The sequence below is a fragment of the Haliaeetus albicilla genome, chromosome 2, assembly GCF_947461875.1.
Source record: "Haliaeetus albicilla chromosome 2, bHalAlb1.1, whole genome shotgun sequence".
In the NCBI taxonomy this organism is placed as follows: Eukaryota; Metazoa; Chordata; class Aves; order Accipitriformes; family Accipitridae; genus Haliaeetus; species Haliaeetus albicilla.
In genome coordinates, this window is record NC_091484.1 from 1073696 (window position 1) to 1092912 (window position 19217).

The 19217-nt window shown below is 43.5% G+C and overlaps 1 protein-coding gene across 1 annotated transcript in view; it reads left to right on the forward strand.

The window, feature by feature from the left end:
• CTNNBL1 (catenin beta like 1) overlaps positions 1–19217 on the forward strand; it is a 56395-nt gene that overhangs the window by 26278 nt on the left and 10900 nt on the right. The window contains exons 11-13 of the mRNA XM_069801149.1: positions 5178–5359; positions 15826–15923; positions 17039–17119. Coding sequence (XP_069657250.1) covers positions 5178–5359; positions 15826–15923; positions 17039–17119 — 361 coding nt within the window. The remainder of the gene's footprint in view (positions 1–5177; positions 5360–15825; positions 15924–17038; positions 17120–19217) is intronic.

Here is a 19217-nt window from a genome sequence, read left to right on the forward strand (position 1 = left end):
CTCACTCCCCAGTAGTTGTGAAGGAGTTAGGAGGGACAAAACATGACTTAACTGCCAGCAGCAACTATGTCTAATGGAAGGAGTTTCCAAGACCTCAATCTTTTGATGCTGAGGAACCTAACTTATTCTACAGTCTGAATGGGATTGGTAAAGTGACAATGGGAAAAAAGTAACAATTCACAGAATATTTTCAAGAAGCTAATATCACTGCTGTCTGTAAGCATGGACTATACTGACAGTTGATTATTTTATTTTTCTTTAAACTCTTCTAGTCTAGTTCAGATAAGTAGAAAAGTTGAAGTTCTTACCTGGCTGTTTGAGCTGAGTCTTATCCCCAAACTAGCTCCCTTCTGGCCCTGAATTGTCCTACACTGTAAATCTCATTTAGAGGGAGCAGCACCTAGTTGTACAGAGAGAGTAAACTTCTTGCTTCTAATGATGTCTTCAGACTAGAGTTGAAAACGTTAAGCTGGTACTTTTATTGCTGATTCATGTTTTTCCTCTTTTGAAGAGCTGCCAACTGCTTTTCTTAGTATTTCACACCATCCATGTTGTTGATATGTCAGTTCACTCCTACACACAATTTTCTTTTTTTGTCTTAATACTCCTAATGAATGAAATGTCAGAATTCTGACACAGTTAATCATGCATGTAACCTAAAGTATGTGAAATCAGTAATACTCAGCACATGCTTAAAGCTACTTCCATACTTCAGACTGGCTGGCTGGGTCCGAGCCGCAATGCTGTCCTGAAGCTTTTACTTTTGGAAGGTGTGTTATTTCCTTATCAGTGTTATAAGCTTGCTTCTGGTAGGCGTGACACAGACGTGACTGTATAGGTGTTATTTAAGTAGTTAACTTGGATCTTCAGAACTGCAGGAATGTTGTGCTAAGCTCTGCTATCTCTTGGCATCTCTTGAATGATGAACCCAACTTTCTGGGTTCTAAGTTTTGGGGCTTTGTCAGTCGTAAGTGGTAAGAGAATGAATGACATTAGAGTCAAGTGCTCTATGGAGAGCATAGGAGATGATTAAGGTAAAAACACTGGTTTGTGGTGATGAAAATTAGGGAATGGATGCTGGGAGAAGGTGGCTACATTAGGAGGAGAAGTTTTGGGCATGCTCAGCTGCTGCCATGGGGGAGTACTTGCCTTTGCAGGTCATGATGTGATGGAAGGTAGAAAGCTCTGCTGCACTTAGCACTTTGGTGAGGAAAATAGAGCACATTTCTGTAGCTTTCAAACCACCAAACAAGGCAAAGTGTCTGAGAACTGATGCTGCAAGGTTTTGGTGTTTGTTTGCTTGTGGGTTTTTTACATATTTTAATATCCAGAAGATATTAAATGACTATTAATTCTGCTAACCTCTGTTATCATTGGGAGTTCTCTTGGTGTATGCTTAAAATCTCTTACAGGTGCTCAGTTTTTCTTGGACAGTACTGCTTTCGTAACTGCAGGCTAGCATTGTAAATAGGGGGTAAATCTTGATAGTTGTGATCTAGAGAGCTGCACAGGAGTATTACACTTCTGTATCTTCTTGGTACCTTCATGATAAACAACAAAGAATAGAAATGCCATTCAGTTGTGATTGACCACCTTGCCCACAAACAAGGCAGAATATTTTTCTCTCCTGTCGGTGTCCTCTGAAGACTGGGGGGAGAGATCTGTTATTTTTTGGTTTTACTTTGAAGGCGGTTAATCATTGTACCATGTACCATAGTCTGTGCAGATCAAAGGACAAATAAGCAAAGTTGAAAGTTTATTGACATGATGTGAGATAAGCTGTGTGAGAATAAAGATATCAGGGTTGAATCTCCATTACTGTCTTAGAGAACATAGCATTCTGTATCTAGTGCTACCCAATACATCTAGCCAAGTTGTTCTGTTAATAATGGTTATGCACACAGACCTGCAGAGAAGTATAGCATCTTGCAGCTGAGCATTTAACATGCTCAAGAGATTCCTGTAGACAGTAATGAAAACAGGACTACTTTCTGTTATGCTGAGCCTTAAAAATGTACGGCCAACAGCGAAAGATGATGTTGTAATGTGTGAACTTCTACTAGTTTATGGGGAGACAGTGGTAACGCCGGAAAATGAGCACAATGTGGCTGATATGCTTTACTGCATGTCCATAGCGAGCTGTGTCCTGGACTTGGTGTTGTGGTCTCAGACTTGCGGTGTTGAGGGGGACTTGCAGTTGGCCACTGGGAGTGGAGCTTCACTGAGCGGGTATGTGGGAGGTGAGCAGAGGGGTCTGGGAGAAGACCAGGTTGAGAAGGACGGAGCCTGTGACAGCAGAAATGAAGTAGGAAGTTTTGAAATAGGACGACAGCACGGATATATATATAATTATTTCATTTGCATCTGTGCAACAATGGAGGCTCGTTTATTTTATGGAGTATCTTTATCAAAAATAAGATGGTTTATCAAGGTGGTAGCCATGAGTGAAAAGTTTATAAATGTCACATAGAATTAAATTCAATTATTTTTTTTTTTTAGGTCAGGAAGCACTTTTTAGTACGCAGTCCCTCTGCCTTGCCTTGGTAACCTAAATGCAGTTTACCTTACAAAGCCAAAAGAGAGAAAAACAGGCTTGTAATGTCAGTTCCCTTGCGCACACTGACAGGAAGCTTATTGCTTTTGCTGTAAAATTGTGTTAAGGTTTGGAGGAGATGCAGCCACTTGGTTCCCAGGGGATGTGTCAAGAAGATTCTCTGTTGCATAGGAAAAATGACGTGTGGCTTTCCCAGTTATTAACTGAAGGTGCGGGTGTATGCACATAGACAAATGCAGCAAAGTGAGCTTACAGAAAGGTGCATCACTTGGGCAACGCGATCTTCTATTCTGCAGCTATTCAGTGGCTTTTCTTGACCCTGAAAAAAACGTTTGCTCCTGTACAGCAAAAACAAGGTGAAAATGGACAACTCTGTACAGCTCCCCAAAGCTTGACTATAGCTATTTCAGGGTATATTTTTTTATGATTATTAAAATCCTTTTATGATTTCTTGTCCTGCTGTTCCTAATGACCCCATGGAAACTTAGATTGTCTCTTTACTAAATCTTCTGGTTAATTAAACGGAACCATTTTATGCAGCACTTTTCCAGGAAATCTGGTATTCTGCTTTTGCTAGTATTTTGGAAGGTGAGAGATTGGGTTTATGCTAATGTGAAAAGTCCAAATAATGTTGGCACCTCTTCTTTTTGAAATAATAAATGTACCAAAAGAGTTCTCTCAGATGTAAAGGTATTAAAAGGAGGAAAACAATGGTTAGCAAATAAAGTTGTAATTCAGAGTTCCCTGTGAAGACTGAGGTCACTCCCTATTTGGTGATACTCATGTATGCTTGTCTTTGAATTAGTGTTCAGCTAAAAGTGACCTCAATAAGCACAGATGAGACTAAGATAAACTGCTTGCCCTCCGGCAGAATAAATATTTCAAATAAAATCAACTCTAGACAGTCCAGTCAAGCAGCTATTGATCTCTAAGAGCCTGAACTTAAACCCAATGAATATTCCAGAGATCAGCTCTGTGCAACCTTCCTAAATGCTGATCAATATGCAATTACTTCCCCTGAAAACATTTCTTATATTGTCTGGCCTAAGTAGTACTTTATTTTTAGCTCCCTGTAGAGGGGAGGTGGGGTTGTTGAGCCACCTTCCTGCACTGCTCTTCGCTCATGGGTAGAACTCATTGCTGTACCAGATCCCAGCTGCACATGGTGCTTTCAACAACTGCTTCGTGCCCATCGGAAGCACCCGCGGCTGCACTGGGCAAAGTAACTTTCTTTTAGGCTAGTGTGTTAATATACGTTTTTTTAGTTTGCATGTTGTTAGGGGTTCACGAAGTTCGATCTGTGAAGGGAAGGTGTTTTCCGTGGCTCTCTGGAGCTTGGGCTTCAAGAAGCCCTGGGCAAGAAGACCCTGCTAATGGATGTGAGGTCCGGGTGGCTCAGCGTGTGCTGTTTGCAGGTGGGCAGGCTGCTCCCGCACTGCTGGGTTTGGCAGGTGTGTGCAAGGACAGCGTGGGTGCTGCTGCCTCCAGGGGGGGAAAGAGGAGGGGGCTGAACTGCGTCAGTGGTTTGCTCTTTATAGATCCTTATTCCAGGTCCACAATGATACCTGAGCGCCGTATGGTAGTGTGGAGCAGCTAGTGTGTGTTTGAGGAAAACTGTTGTCTCATCTTCTCAGGGGAAGAGCACAGCTTGTTTCTGGGGGGATTTATTTTTATATGTGCATGTAGCTATGTATTTGTTAGAGAACAAATTAGAGAAGAGAAAATCAGAGGAGATTGCCATGCACTTGGAGTGGAAGGTGGTGGGGCTTGTGACCGTCCTGCCCCAGGGGGAATGTCCTCCTGGGCTGGCCTGGCCTTTGGGCATGCTGGGGGCTCTCGTTCTTCAGCTCATGTTAGCGCCTGCTGACATTTACCTGGTCTATTGGTTCTATGGGCTGTATTAGCGACCGCTTTTCCAGTTCATGTTTCACAAGGTATTTTAAATTTTTCCCCGGATGAATTATAAATTCCTCTGTTTCTGGTTTGAGAGGTACAGGACTTTTGGAGATCATTTTCAGACCATCTGTGTGTTATCGGTGTGAGTTACCAGCATCAGCATTCTGAACTCACATTAAAACAGAATAGCCCAGAATCTATCTGCATCCTTCCAAACGTGATTTTTTGGAGGTGGGGTTTTCTTCATTATAGCTGACCGCTAAGCTATACTTACTAAACTTACTCCATTATTAAATTGAATTATTGCTAGATCCAAATCCTGATCTTTTTGGTGTGATAGTATTCGCCTTGTGTACCCAACCCAGCCTCCCCTGCTGTTTTGTGCTAGTGTTTGTAAGGTGGTGAAGAAATAACTTCTTCAATAGCCAAGAAATAAAAAATAAGAAAATAAAACCATAGCAATAAAATCTATAAAATGAAATAAAAAGAAATAAAAGACATTAAAAAAGAATAACCAAGAGAATATTCTCAGCCACAGTTTTGAAAAGAGTATTTGTTGATATAATGTTTTGGCTTCTTGAAGAAAATCTTGCTTAGAGCTTGTGCTCAGGCTCTTCATACTTCCCTTATCATATTAATTTCCCTATTCATGCTGTCTCTTTAAAGTAGTGTGGTCCAAAGCTCCTTGTGCCCCTGAAAAGTTTAACTTCCCTCTTTGTTTTCACAGAGAGAAGAAGATTTCCCGCAGCAGTGCCCTGAAGGTACTGGACCATGCCATGATTGGACCGGAGGGCACAGACAACTGTCACAAGTTTGTTGATATTCTTGGTCTGAGGACCATCTTTCCTCTCTTCATGAAATCACCCAAAAAGATAAAGAAAGTTGGAACAACTGAAAAAGAACACGAAGGTAGGCTTGCTTCCAGATCCTTCTTATTGTCATGGGAAGGTAGGCTTGCTTCCATGGAGGAGGTGAATGGAGAGAAGTGTCTGAAAAGTACCTGCAAAGAGGAGGGAATAGCACATCACCAGTCTTTTCAGGGCTCCTGCAGCTTTCAGGTCCAGGGTCCCTGTTGCAGGCTAGCTGTTGATGACACACTTGCACTGCTTGTTTTGGTATCAGCAGTTCCTGGCGATTCCATTTCATGTGCTGTTAATAAGTTATTTTACTCCTGTAGGGTCTGTTGTTTGAAGCTCTGACTCTTTGATGCAAAACTCTTTTGAAAAGAGTAACGAGGCAACTACAAATGTCACCTCAAAAGCAGTGTTTTCATGGCTCTGAGCACTGAAGTGTGACTCGATGAACATCAGGCATTGCAGAAATAAACTGCATGCTTTTGAAGTTGTTTTTTTGTTTTTTTTTTCTATTTTTTTCCTCTCTCCCCTGGAAAACTCTGCTTTAACAGAAATCTGCTGTGGAGTATTACTGCAGGACCTTATGCTGAACTGAATCCAGGGTCAGTCCCTCCTGCTTCTGGTAACATTACCTTTTCCATTTTGTTGATAATTGAATATGTCTTGGAAGAAACTTTAAATACTGCCCATGATGCTTGAGGTTTTGTGTCCGTTCAGTACTCATCTCAGTTCTATAAAGGGTGAGTATTGTCAAAAGCTGAAGAGGTGTGAGTGGGTCTCAGGCTTGCCTAGTATCCATCCTTAATGCTTGCAGCAAACCAAGGGAAAATGGAAGGAAACAGCAACAAAATGGGAGCTCTAAACCCAAATACCCTGCTTTGGTACTGTTTTCGCAACTCTGGTAGAACCAGCTGTCCCGATGTTCTCCAAAGCAAAGGCGGGGAGGTGCTGCCTCCTGCAGACCTCGTCGGGCACTGGGCTAAGGCACTGGCTGGGACTGAGCAGCCCCTTTCTCTGGAAGAGCTGCAGAGCTGGGGGCAGCTCGGTGAGCATCTGCTTGTTCTTGTCTTTCCTGAGGACAGGGTGGTGAGGAAGAGGAGGGCCAAATTCAGCAAGCGGCTGTTTTCTTCTTGAAAACTGCCAACGGTGAGCTAGTAACTACACTTGTTCTAGAGCACCAACATTAAAAGATGGTAACACTCAGTTAAGGGAGGTAGCAGCTTGGCAAGGCACTCTTAGGCTGTGATAGCTGCAGAGGTGGGCTCTGCGCCTTGGGGGCTGCGGGGCTGAGGCGGGATGGTGGGTCAAAGCAGGAATTGGCAGTGCCATGGGCCGTGTGTGCACACATGGCAGCAGCTGCTTTCCTAGCACGGGTGGAGAGAAGGGGCTTACCTGCAGCCCAGCACCAGCCAGGAATGATTCACGCACAGGCTGCCAATTCTGGCTGCCTTATCTGTCTTGTATTGTGTTGCTTGTCTTGGATAGATAATGGTGAGGAAGAAATGCTGTCCTGTGTTCTGGGGTTTATGTAATAAAATTGCAGAGAGCGCAGTTGCGCTTAGATGATGGATTTAGGGGATGTTTTGAAATCTTTATTTGCAGTATGAAAATAAGGTTGTTTAATTCTTCTTACTGAGAGAAAGCTCAAGTTAGGATATGAGCTTCTGAATAGAGATCTGGGTCTGTGGCTCATGTCATTGACTTAATTTTTCAGTTTGGGAAAGTGAGTTAATCTCGGTCTCATCTGCTTTGTCTTGAGACTGCAGATGACATCTGTGTGCAGTCTTGGCTACTGTGAGGATTAGGTAGCAGTCTGGACAGCCCTAACAGGGTCAGTTCCTAACTATTTCTGTGATAGGAAAAAAGCAAATCTGCCCTCAGGAAAATGGAGTGATCCATGCAAACAGTCTTTGTATCATACCTCCGTCTCATTAATATTCAGAAGAAATGGAGGACATTAAGATGAGTCCAGAAATCAGTTTTATTAAAATAAACTCTCCCTACAACGCTGTGGTAGTAAGTCCAATTTTCTTTGTTTTGCATCACTGGGCAGGTGAGTTACTGAATTTCTAACAATGGGAATTAATTGAGATGTTTAACAGGGTTCCCCTGGAGCCTCTCGCAGCCATTGTCCTGACACGTGTATAAGCTGCATAGTATATGTTTTTACTTTGCCAAATGTTGCACCAGCAATACAGTAATTGCTCTGTGCTCGGGGGCACTGCTGGTTGATGGTCGGCTCCTGTGAGCCACTGGCTGAACAGGAATACTGCAAAGACTCCTTGGTGCCTGCTGGTTTTAAAGGAAACAGTGCAGGTCTATCGTGATTGAGAATCAATGCCCTCTGTGCTGTGTTGATCCTAGTAACACAGTTCTTTCTGCATATCTCTTTATTTATCAAAAAGAATGCTAGGATTCAGTCTTCTCTTGTCATCTTTTCTGGTAAAAACTTTATCCTGTGTTCAAACTGTTTAAAAAAAATAATAATTAGAATGATCCTCTTCTGTTAGGAGAGCATTCATGTGTATGTCAAATGGAGGAACATACTCTTTTAAAGGATTAACTAGAATGGCTTTGTAGCAGAGGCACCAGTATTTATTAAAAAGCAGTTCTGAGGAGGTGTGCTGGGAACGCGTTCACTGTAATGCCATTGAGACTGCATCGGGACAGACACTCGTGGTTATGCTGCAAAATATGAAATTCTTAATAGCCCATTAACCCTGGAGCCTAATTACAACTGCTGAAGGACAACCCTGTTAAAAGGCTTCAGCACAGGGTGAGGTACCAAACAGCTCTGCCAGAAGCGTTTGTCCACTGGAGCTCTACCTCCTCCGCCCGTCCTGGGCGTCCCTTTGTCTGCAGCTGCAGAGTGTCGCCAGGATGCAGGTACCAGCACCAGCTGGGGCGCGAGGATGCTTTAGCTGTAGTTAGCTGCAGAGACATTCTTCTTGCTGGGCATCTGATGCGCCATCTTTAGAGCACAAAATCTTTCATATGTGTCTGATGGTGGTAGGAAAATACTCCCCTTGTCTTTGTTTTATAGTAGTGTTGTTTTTTAGATAAGAGAGAGTCTATAAAAAAAAGTTTATTTTATTGTCTTGAAGGCAGTGTTCTGAATGTGGCAAAATAATAAATACCCTGGTGAAAAAAAATCTCAGTGTGACTTGGTGAGCTTTTATTTATTACAGAAATTTATAAGCCAAATTAACTTTGATAAAAATAACTTTTCTGTAATGTATTCCTCTCTGTTTTTAAAAGCTAGCATAAAGGTGGCAGTGCTGGTTACCTACATTTTAAACACTGTCAGTGTTTAAAAATTATTTACTCTAGGGACCCTGTGAACAATTTAAATCCAAACTGCACATATTTGTGCTTTATATACACTATGTAATTAGGAAAGGAGAAAGGGAAAATTTCTTAACCATCTTTATGGATGATCTGAGCCTGAAGATTGGGCTGGTGGTGTCTAACTGACTATGCATTATCTACACTTGAATTTTGCCTGACTTTGTACAGATCACGATATACTTCTGAGGGTATTAGGTTTGGGAGAAGAATCTAATTTGAAGCATTTTGCCTTTTTCTGAGGCAGTGAAGCAACTCAAAGCAAGTATTTTGCAGATGAAGACAGAAATGGCTAGAGTTTTCCTATGTCTGGGGGGTCAAAATACTTGTGAGCATCCAGCCAGCTTGGCCAGCTTTTAAGAGAAATAGCCTGTTGCTGTAGAAAGGAGTGCGTCTTGGATAGGGTTTTATTGTGAGGTTGTTGAATAACGTTAGCGGGGTCCCCCTCAGGTGCTGCTTGGCATTGTGTGGAGCAGATGGAAAGGCGGATGAGGTAGGTTGTAGGAGGTGGAGAATTAGTGACAAGTATTACTGCAGAAATGCATTTAATTCCACTAGATGCTCAGTGTTTGTTTTTGTGATTGACTGATCCCTGTAATCTTCCTGATTAAGGACTGCGATGCCTCTGGTAGCGTCATCCAGATGGGTGTCGAGTCAGAGACTGAGCACCGTGTACAAGGTACGATACAGCACAGCTTGGACGTAGTCTTTTGTTGTGGCTTATCTATATGGTAAGTAATACATGGTAGTATAATATAGGCTACCTATAGTGAGCATTGGTACAAAGGTAAACACCAAACTGTGGAGAAAATGTGGTCTTGGCCAATCTGGGACTGGGGTCTACATTATACACGTAAAATCATGAGATCTGCCATGTTCGTGTGTACTGACAGGGCACCCTGAGGGGAGCCCGGTTGCCTCCTGGCTTCAGTGGAACTGAGCTGGAAGGGCAGAGAGGGCAGAGGCAAGTGTCTAGTGGCTGAGACTGTAGGGAATGAATGGGAATTTGGCTCTGAGTGGTTCTTGGCATAAATATAGGGTAAGATTTGAAATAATGCTTCCATGTTGTGAATTTTGGAATGTGGGGGATGCTGTATCTTGTGTTCCAAAATCTCTTCTGTTGCAAAGCTGAGGGTCAGCTTGTCTTCACTGTCCGTAAGGGTGCAATGGCTCTTGGTACTGGTCTTCCCACAGCAACAGTTGAATTGAAGCATTGGATGCTAACTTGAAGTTCTTGAACAGTCTCAGTCAGCTAAAAATGGAGAAAACACAAATTCCTTCTGAATTAGTCTGTAGTGAAGCAATCATAACTTGCTCGATAGGCTGTATATTCTCCTGCTCTTTCTCAGGACAGTTATTTGCAGTCTAGTTTTGCTCACTTAGAGAGTTTGATGAACTATAAAAAGATGTTTGTCCAATTCATCATCATTTAAATGCCTTCTCTTGACTTAGATGTCAGTTTTACTTAGGAATACTTAATTTGATAACCTGAGAATTAGTTCAGCCAATTTCGAAATGAGAATTCCTATCACTGTGTTTTTTTGCCTGTTGACCCTCTAACAATAAGGAAGCCTCTTTTGGAGATACTCAGCTATACGCTTCCTTTGAAAAACAACAGCAAAACCCGTTTCTTAGTAAATATGCTCTTACTCCTTTGTAACATACACTGAAAGGTAGCAGAGCCCTTGGAATGAATACCTGCTGCAGAACTAAGTTCCCTGGCCGTGGAAAAGTGAAAAGGCAGCAACAGAAAAATGGCCTGATAAAGAGTTGCCTTTATTAACTGAACACCCTCTGTCAGCCAGCAGAAAATATTTTTCATTTGGTGGTCTTCTGAAGTGAATACCTAGGGAAGGCATCAGTCTGTTTAAACAGAACTTTATTATGCCAATTTGTTATTTTACCATCAACCCTCCAGAATGTGACAGGAATCTGTTATCTGAATGAGCCATGATGCTGAGTGCGGAGTTAAATTTATCTCAATTAAAGTTAGTATTCTCTGTTACAAGAACATCACAAAAATAAACTTTCTCAATCGATAGAAAGAATTTTGCTTTACATTCAGCGTGATGGTTGGATTCCAGCTCACCAGGGGCATTGTGTGTGGAGTTTTTTCAACCTTTCCAGGCCCCACTTTACCCATCAGTAAAATCAGTATTTTTTTACTGCTGTCAGTATTTTAAGATAAGATTTTTCTTGGCAAAATACTGTGATACTTGCGTGGGTTACTCTTTTTAAAGTGCAGATTATTAATGCATGTGAAAACAGGTAAGCTTATTAGATGCTACACCATTGGAATACCATGTCTGTGGTTCCACCTGTAATGAACCAAAACACTAGTGGAGTGTAGGAGCAGTCAGTCTTCTGTGACTTTACAAGCTGCATTGCAAAACCTCCGTCTGAATGCATTTCATGTGCATCCAAAAGCTGTGCAGAGGAGAAACTCCAGAAGTCACCTCTCATCACTCCTCTTCTGCTGCGGATTCAGCTGGGTCAGTTGCACGCCTGGTCCTGGGGTGTTTTGACAGCGTGGCCTCGGTGCGAGCATCCTCCCTCCCAGAGCTGGGGAGCTGCTGCTCCTTAGGGAGCTTCATCCAAGTTTCCCAGCAAACAGACGTGAAGCTGCAGAGTTTTGTGTGTAGGAAGGATAGAAGCTCCTGAAAGAGGTGCCTTTTTTTTTTCCTGGTACTTTCCTGCTCCTAATTAGAAACTACAATTTATCTTAAGAGTTCTTTACAAGACAGAAGGCTCTTAAATGTATTCTACCGGGTTCAGCAGAATACCCTGCTCGTCTACCTAATGGCTGCTGTCCCGCTGCACCCAGAAGCGCACGCCTTCCCCTTCCTCCCAAAGGATGCTTGCCTCCTCTGCATCAGTATTGCAGGGGAGAATGCTTGAGCTTCCTCCCCTACTAGGCAGATGTCTGTTATAATGAAATGTAAAAAAAAGGAGGGGGGGGATATAATGTTACGGCTTGATTTGACAGGACCTCCTGCTGTTGCAGCTGCCAGTGCCAGCCATGGAATAGATTAATCTGTATTCCAACACACCGCAGCTGAAGTCAAGATCGATCTAATTAGGGTGTTTTAAACACTACTTGCATTCTGAAGTCTTCGTGCCTGTCTGGAGAGGGAAGGGCTTCCGAGAGCCAGAGGTGATCCTGATCTAAGCAGGACTGTGGTGCAGCTGGGTGAGCACAAGCGATATGACCTGCCTAGAACCAGGGATGTGGCTGGCACGGTGCGCTGCGCTGCAGCGTCGGCATTGTGGAGAGTAGTGGTACGTGCAGGTGAGGCAGCCGATGGGGCAGAAAACAGCATTATCTGCTAATAACAAAGAAGCCTCTGTCTTCCCATATCCGCGAATTTGTGAGATTTTGGGATGTTTATATGAAAAAAGTTGTTCTTTATGCATACTAGCTGCCAGCTGATAACCATTATCCCTTTAAAGGAATCTTTGGTGGTGCTGACTGTGGCTCATTTTGGTGTTTGCTTTTCAAAGGAAACCTATTTAGTCGTTCTTAGAAATGGGGGCTAGGCAGCAACTTCTGCCTCTGGCCTTGTCTGTTGCCCTCCCTGAAGATGATGCTTTTTGTGCAGGTGATGTGGACTTTGGCTGAGCGTTGGCTGGATTATTGAGAAGTTCCCAAGATATTCAGAGGCAGGCAGGCTGCCTGAGGTGTCGCCTGAGGGCGATGTGCAGCTTGTGGCCTCTTCTCTGTCAGCTGAGATCAAAGCTGGGCAGCTGCAGGTTTTGCTTTCTGAGGACTAGGAACAGCACCAGCTACTAATCATTTTCTGAAGAAGATCTGACCCTGAGCAAATACTGTGATTATGGACTTTTAAAATTTTGCATATGTGAGATAGATGTTGGTGTAGTCCGTGGGAAAACGGTGAGACCCTCACATCCACAGAAACCTTCACTCTCAGGTTAACACCTCTCACTTCTGATTGCTTGTGTAAATGCTTTAATCCACTGAATAATGGATTCAGCCACTTATCCTATAGCACTTCTCTTACCCAAGGTTTGCCCTGATTTTGGCTGGTGTCCTTGCACATGGATGTTTGTGTTTATTGGGCCAGGAGTTGTGTTATGGCATAATTGTGACTTGGGGGGGGGCACGAAACACACTAGTGCATTTTTTTTTTCAGGAAGCTGATTTAAAAAAAAAGGTTTAGATAGTTCAGAAATATTTCTGTAAAATATTTTTTGTACATCTCGACCAGGCAACTAAATATTTCCTGGATTTTCTGGAGTGATAAGTTGAAAGAATAACCTCATTCTTAAAAAACCTGTGTCAGCTATTTCTCAGTAGTTTCAAAGATTTTATTGATAAAATGGATAAATATCTGCATATAAGCACTAAAGCAAGAATGATGGCTAAAATACATTTCCTAGTAAAGGAATATTGAAAAAAAAGCAATGAAGATATATCATTGGTGAGAATATTACTGCTAAAATACTGTGTCAACACTTCTAAACACTTCCAAAAAAAGAAGGTTTGGGAAAAAATAGTGTGAAATACAGAATGCTGGCTTCTTTCTAAAACAGCAGAGCATCTGTTGGGATATATGTGGAAAAAAAAAAGTCTTCATTTTGTTGTGGGTTTTTTCACCTTAAAAAAATAGAATCTTGCAAGGACTTTGGAGGCTTTTACAATATTTTTTAATGTAGACACTTGACTTGGTGTCGCTTTTTGTGGAATAACTGTTTCTCTGCAGTGAGAGCGTGCACTGACATACCAAGAGCCATCCTTCACCCCCATGTTATCCTGTCGAAATGACAGAGCAGCCACACGGTGCTGGCCACCCGATAAACCTGTTATCTCCCCTGCTCCTCCTGCCAGCAGCTCTCCCAATCTCTTTGGTACATGAAAAATTGACACCACCTCAGGCACAAATCTGTTTCTAAGGAAGCTACATTTATAAGTAGCTAATGAAATGGGGTGTGTGCGTGCGTGTGTACAGGCTCTTCTGTTTGCTGCCCTTATGTAGTGTGCAGATAATCTGTGCTGCAGAGAGGGCAGACACAACTTCGACAAGCGGCTTGTATGGCTTTGCCTTTCCGCAGAAGCGTAAGCTGGCAGTTTAGTGCGGAAGCTCCCTGCAAACACGTCGGTGTCGCTTGTTCTTTGTACGCTGGTGCAATCGATCAAGGCTTCTCATGGCTCCAGGCTAGGCAGCGCCATGGAAATGCATGTTAAAATGGTTTGATGGCATTAAGATGATGATCCCTTTCCTCTGCACATTACATTTTCCTCTCTGAAAGTAACAAATCTTGGCGCCCTGCCTCCTCTCCCCACCACTGTGGGTGAGGAAATGTTTATGGCTGTTATTTTTCATCAGTCTTAATCAGCAAGATTATGGTGAGGACATCCTGGAGAAGTTACAGTTTTGAATATATTGAGATATCAAAAACATAAGGTCTGTGTTTAATGCAGACCTGTAGGCAGGAAGCAATAGCAAATGATTTGGCAAGGGAGAGAAACTCATGCCTCTCTCATTTGCTTTGCACCTTTGTGCTTGGTTTTATTTCCCCATATTAAAACCATATACTCTTTGATACTGCCAACGTAATTTCTGGTGTCGGCATACATTTTGCAAATGATTTGCATCTCTGCATCTCCTGTGATCCCAGGGGTGCAGAATTGCAGTGTGTGGCCGTACTGCTTCCCTTTCACAAGAAAAGGAAGGCAGATGCCTTCCCTGGGCTCCTTCTCTCGCCTCACACTGGCTCCCAGGGGTGAGTTGGTTCTGCCGCCCTGGAAAATGTTCATGGGCAAAATGAGGAAGAGCCAGAGCATGAGAGTTCTAACTTGAAGAGCTTGACTCAAAATGTTTCAAACCCAGTATGTTTTTATATATATAGATATAGATATATATAGTATATAAATTACACATAAAACTAATTAATCCTTCTGAAGAAACAAGGACACAGAGAAGCACTTGCTTTTGTACTTTGCTGAAGTCTGGTACAGCCGAATATTAGCGGCTAAAGAAGTGTAAGACACCCTACATGAAAAAGTGTGCTTTTGAAGAAGATCGTGTTGCTTTCTGTCCCTCAAGGAGCAAAGAGCTCAAGGCCCTGTTCTGAAACACTGTGGTTTTGAACACCACTTGAACCTGGTGCTTTGTGCACCGTGTTGGTGAGGGACGGCGTACGGGGGGGTGCTGGGAAGCGCGCTCAGGAGGAGCTTCTGAACGGTGTGTGAGGCACAGAAGCAGCAATGCCACGTGGCCCTTTGATACCTCCTTTTGTGGCCCCCCACCAAGGCGCATCCGTGTTCCTGCAGAAGGCCTCAGAACTCAGTCCCGCTCCTCAGGAGGAGACCAGCATTGCTGTGGGTTCGAGGCACTTGGTTCAGTCACCTTTCAGAATGAAACTGTGGTTGGACATTAACACAGATGTCTCTTGTGTGCTTGCAGCATTGACTTTTCACTTGGCTCCAAGGTTTGTGCTGTAAAATATGACCCCCAAGTGCAATTGATAAGACCGTAGAACACGTTTATTTGGTCGTTTCTGTTTTGTTGTGGCACATTCGTATTCATTCCATGGGATTTTCTGTAAATAAAAGTGGTTTGTTTGAGGATTTTTTCCTCTCGCTAATACCAGTTAAGACTCTGCAGGAGCTGCACACTGGCACAGTTATTCCTTTCGCAAGCTCTCCTGTTTCAATAACCGTCCCCTCTTTGGTAACTTAAGGGTCATTTGAGTGACAGTGCTGGCTTTGGCCAGGATTCCTTTTAGCCCCAAGGGAGGAGGCAGCATGGTGTGCCTTTAGCTGTGATGGAGGTTGCCAAAAAGAGAGTGTGTGCTGCTAGGCAGGCGCGCCAGCCTGGGGAGGTAACCTGGAGCAGAATTTGTGCTTTATGTAAGGTGCTTTTTTCAGGTCACCGAGGAAAAGCAGGATCAGTATAGCAGGAGTAGTGCAGCAGAGCCAGAGGAGACCTTGCTAGCTGGGCTGTGATGGGTGAGGAGCTGTCTCTGCTCCCTGCAAACATGGCTTGCTGCTCTCGCTGCTGCTCTGCCACCTCTCACCGGTGATGGGAAGGAACCAGGGTTCCGCTTATCAACAGCTACACGCAGGAGTGCTAGTAGTAAATTTAATGGCATGTTACAGAGAAAATAAGCTCCTGTTCCTGATCTCAGCATGCAGTTTTTATTTTGTATCTCTAGAACATGTCTGTTCCATCCTGGCCTCCCTTCTGCGAAACCTGAGAGGGCAGCAGAGGACACGGTTGCTGAATAAATTCACAGAGAATGACAGTGAGAAGGTGAGTGCTGAATATGTGTCTGCAGTCTCTGGGCTACCAGGCTGGGAGGATACTTGATAACGGCAGGGTGCCTGTGTACACTCACTAAGTTACTGAAAAGCCGTCACTATACCTGCCTATAGAGACTTGTACCCTCACAGGCCATCGTTCTCTCATTCATGTTGTTATCTACGAACTGGAGAACTGGAAATGCCTTTGGTGCTTGGCCTCCCACATCACATGTGCTCTTGTTTTCTGGTGCTTTTGCACATGGCAGTAGTGATTCTCAGTCCTGGGTTGTGTCTCTCTGCTGAAGCGTGATCATGTAACACATTATGTGGTATTACATTGTGCTAGCTCTGTGAGACCAGGGCAGTGTGGAAAGGTGCCAGTTTTTCTAGTGAAGCTCTCTTGCAGAGAGTTTAGGAATTGCTATAGTACACATCTAACATTCCCCATTCCTGTCCTAGAATGTGTCACTTTATTGGTGTTTACTCTGGGAAGGTCTTTGCAAAATATTTACATGGTGGTGGATAGATCAAACAGCTGCAAAACAGAAACAGCAGCTTTTGCAAACCAGTAATCCCAAGGGATTTGTAAATTCTGCCACTGGGGAAATACTGATTCCTTAGTATTCCTCATTAGTGTGTTTTAAAGGTATTTTTCATAACCTGTTCTACCAATTGCAGAAAATTTCCCATTACTGGATAGGTTTTCAATTGCCTAATACAGTTCAGAGGAGAGCGGGAGAGCCCTAATATGTCTGATACATTTAAAATAAGCTTAGCTGCATACAGCATAGATGGAAAGGTCTGTTGAGGAAGCCAGGAGAACTGGAGAACCACAGCACAGGAGAACGAGTGGCCTAGGGACACGTGTCTATTTGCTACCTTTTAGCTGGAGCCGACAAGACCATATTGTGATGCGGGATTACATTCAAATGCCTGCAGACTCCGCGTGCTTATCCGACCAACACTTGTACCATCCTTCTGTAATGTAGTCCTTCCTGTGAGTGACAGAATTGCCTGTTACTTTGTGAAGACTGCAGCTGGGAGGAAAACAACATAGCATGAAGGATTAAAGATGATTGCATTGTTCTTTTTTCTTGCTTAGGTCTCTCTCTTCTGCCCTTGCAGGTTGATAGGCTGATGGAATTGTATTTTAAGTACCTGGATGCAATGCAGGCAGCCGATAAGAAGATTGATGGAGAGAAACATGTATGTATTGCTTAAGTTTTGCCAGCTCACGTCTATAATACCTCTGCACAGGCATGTCGTCTGCACAGAGCTTCTGGCTCAGCCAGGTCACTCTTCTGAGCCATGCCCTCATACATGTGCTGTTACCTCTTAATTCTTGTTGCCCTGCTCTCCAGCTTTCAGTTAACCTCAGATAAAATGGGCTGAGAACTTCTTTACAGCAAGTGCTTTTGGCCTTTTCTTAGGGCGAATTTTACTAGGAGGGCTGTGCTTCAATTTGCCTTCACTTTTACTTGGCTGCAATCTTGCTTGGTTTGGCAGATGGAGAGTAAGTGAAATGCAGAGAGACAATTACATGATAATGTGCGAGGCCTCCTACCCTGGTCTTTAGAGTTCTGATCAGCTGCGAGAAAGCGTCTATTTTGATTAGTTAGATGAGGCTGCAGCCAAAGGCTGGTGTGCTCTCTGCACACCAGCAGTGAATCGTTTGAATGACATGAGCCTTGGTACCACACAGCACTTTCTTGGAACTGAAGCTGGAACAGACTTTTTGAAAGAGAGCGAGCTGTTGGAGTCAGGAAGCAGCTTGCAGAGCTGTTAGCGAGCTTGGCCAGCTTCCCACAAGATTATCTGTATCGGCACTGAAGAGGGTGTGAGATTGATTAGCGCTGACGGAGAGTAATCACTGCAGCCGCTGTCCCTGCACGCGGGTGAGCTCAGCGTGCCACAGGCTGCAGCCCCCTGCCAGGCTCCGACAAACAGCTGTCTGCCCACGGCCAAGGCCACTTCTCTGGGCACTGGCAAACATTCCGAGGGCATCAGAGCTCAGCAGCGCTGCTGCTGCTCAAAAAGGCATGGGGGTGAGTGATGAATGGAGTTGCTTTTGCTGCCAGCATTCAGGCTCCATATGGACAGCTGCAGCTTCACAAATGAACAGTGGCCTGAAGAAAAACAGCCTTTACCCTTTCCTGCTATCCTTCCATGCTCCATTCATCCTCCTTGGAACAGAGCAAGAAATTATTTATTCTTTACATTTCAGTGTTGGTGTGTGGGTTTTAGAACTCAAAAAACAGAATGCATTTTTCTGGCTGAAGTCTTGTGGCGTATGGGCAGCTGCTATACAGAGCCCTTAAATGCAACATGCAGATCTAGTTTATGTGCCCTTTATCCAAAAAGATCCTGAAGCAGTCTGCAAATATTAACACCTATAGGAAACAGCCAGCACAAAGCAGGGGTAAAGGGAATTTGAGTGTGAAGAAGTTTGTGTAGAAGCTCTTTCATTAATAATATTAACCTGCTCGTGTTTATAGATGCACAAGAGAAGAGAAATCAAAGAACCTCAGGTTTTCCTCCTGGATCCAGAAGGCCACTATGCTTTTGCCCCACAGCAGGGCTCTGTAGTCTAGAATGGCTAGAATAAGTGGATCCCTATTCTTCACTCCTATTAAAGCTAATAATAGGATTTGGCAGAAACGTCTTACATGTGCAATATATTGGGCACAACGTGTATGAAATAACGATGCTGAGGTTCATGCCTAGCTTGGAACACCCTTGGATTTATCATTTGCTTTGTTTGGTAGTGTCCTCAAATGGTCAGTGGGACATAGTCTGCTGAGATCTGAAGTGGCTCAAGAGTTTTCCCCACGCAGAAGTAGGCAAAAGCCATCATTCTGTCTGTCGAATCACAGCATTGTCTAGCTGTGACAGGATTTATGGAGCACTTTAATGTTTCTAGTTGTGGCACATGAATCATTGAAGTGGATGGTATGAACACTTGGTCCTTTAGAAACTGTGCTATGTCACCTGGGGACTTTTGACCTTCTCTTGCAGTAGAGGACATAGTATGCCAAAAATCTGGTATACAGATCCTCACTTTTCTCCCTGCCCCAAAGAAAAAATGATACCTGATGAGATTTTACAGGTTCAGCCTATACTGATGAGAACGAGATCCAAGTCAGATGGACAGAGTATCCTAGTGTAAGTCTTGCATTACAAGAAGTGAAAACCTATTCACACAAGGAATGGCTGAGTGTATCATACCTGATGTTTTATCTTTAGTAGTGCAGCTGGCATAAGAAGCTCCTACTCTTGCAGTTCTCTTCCTTTTTCTTTCTTTTAT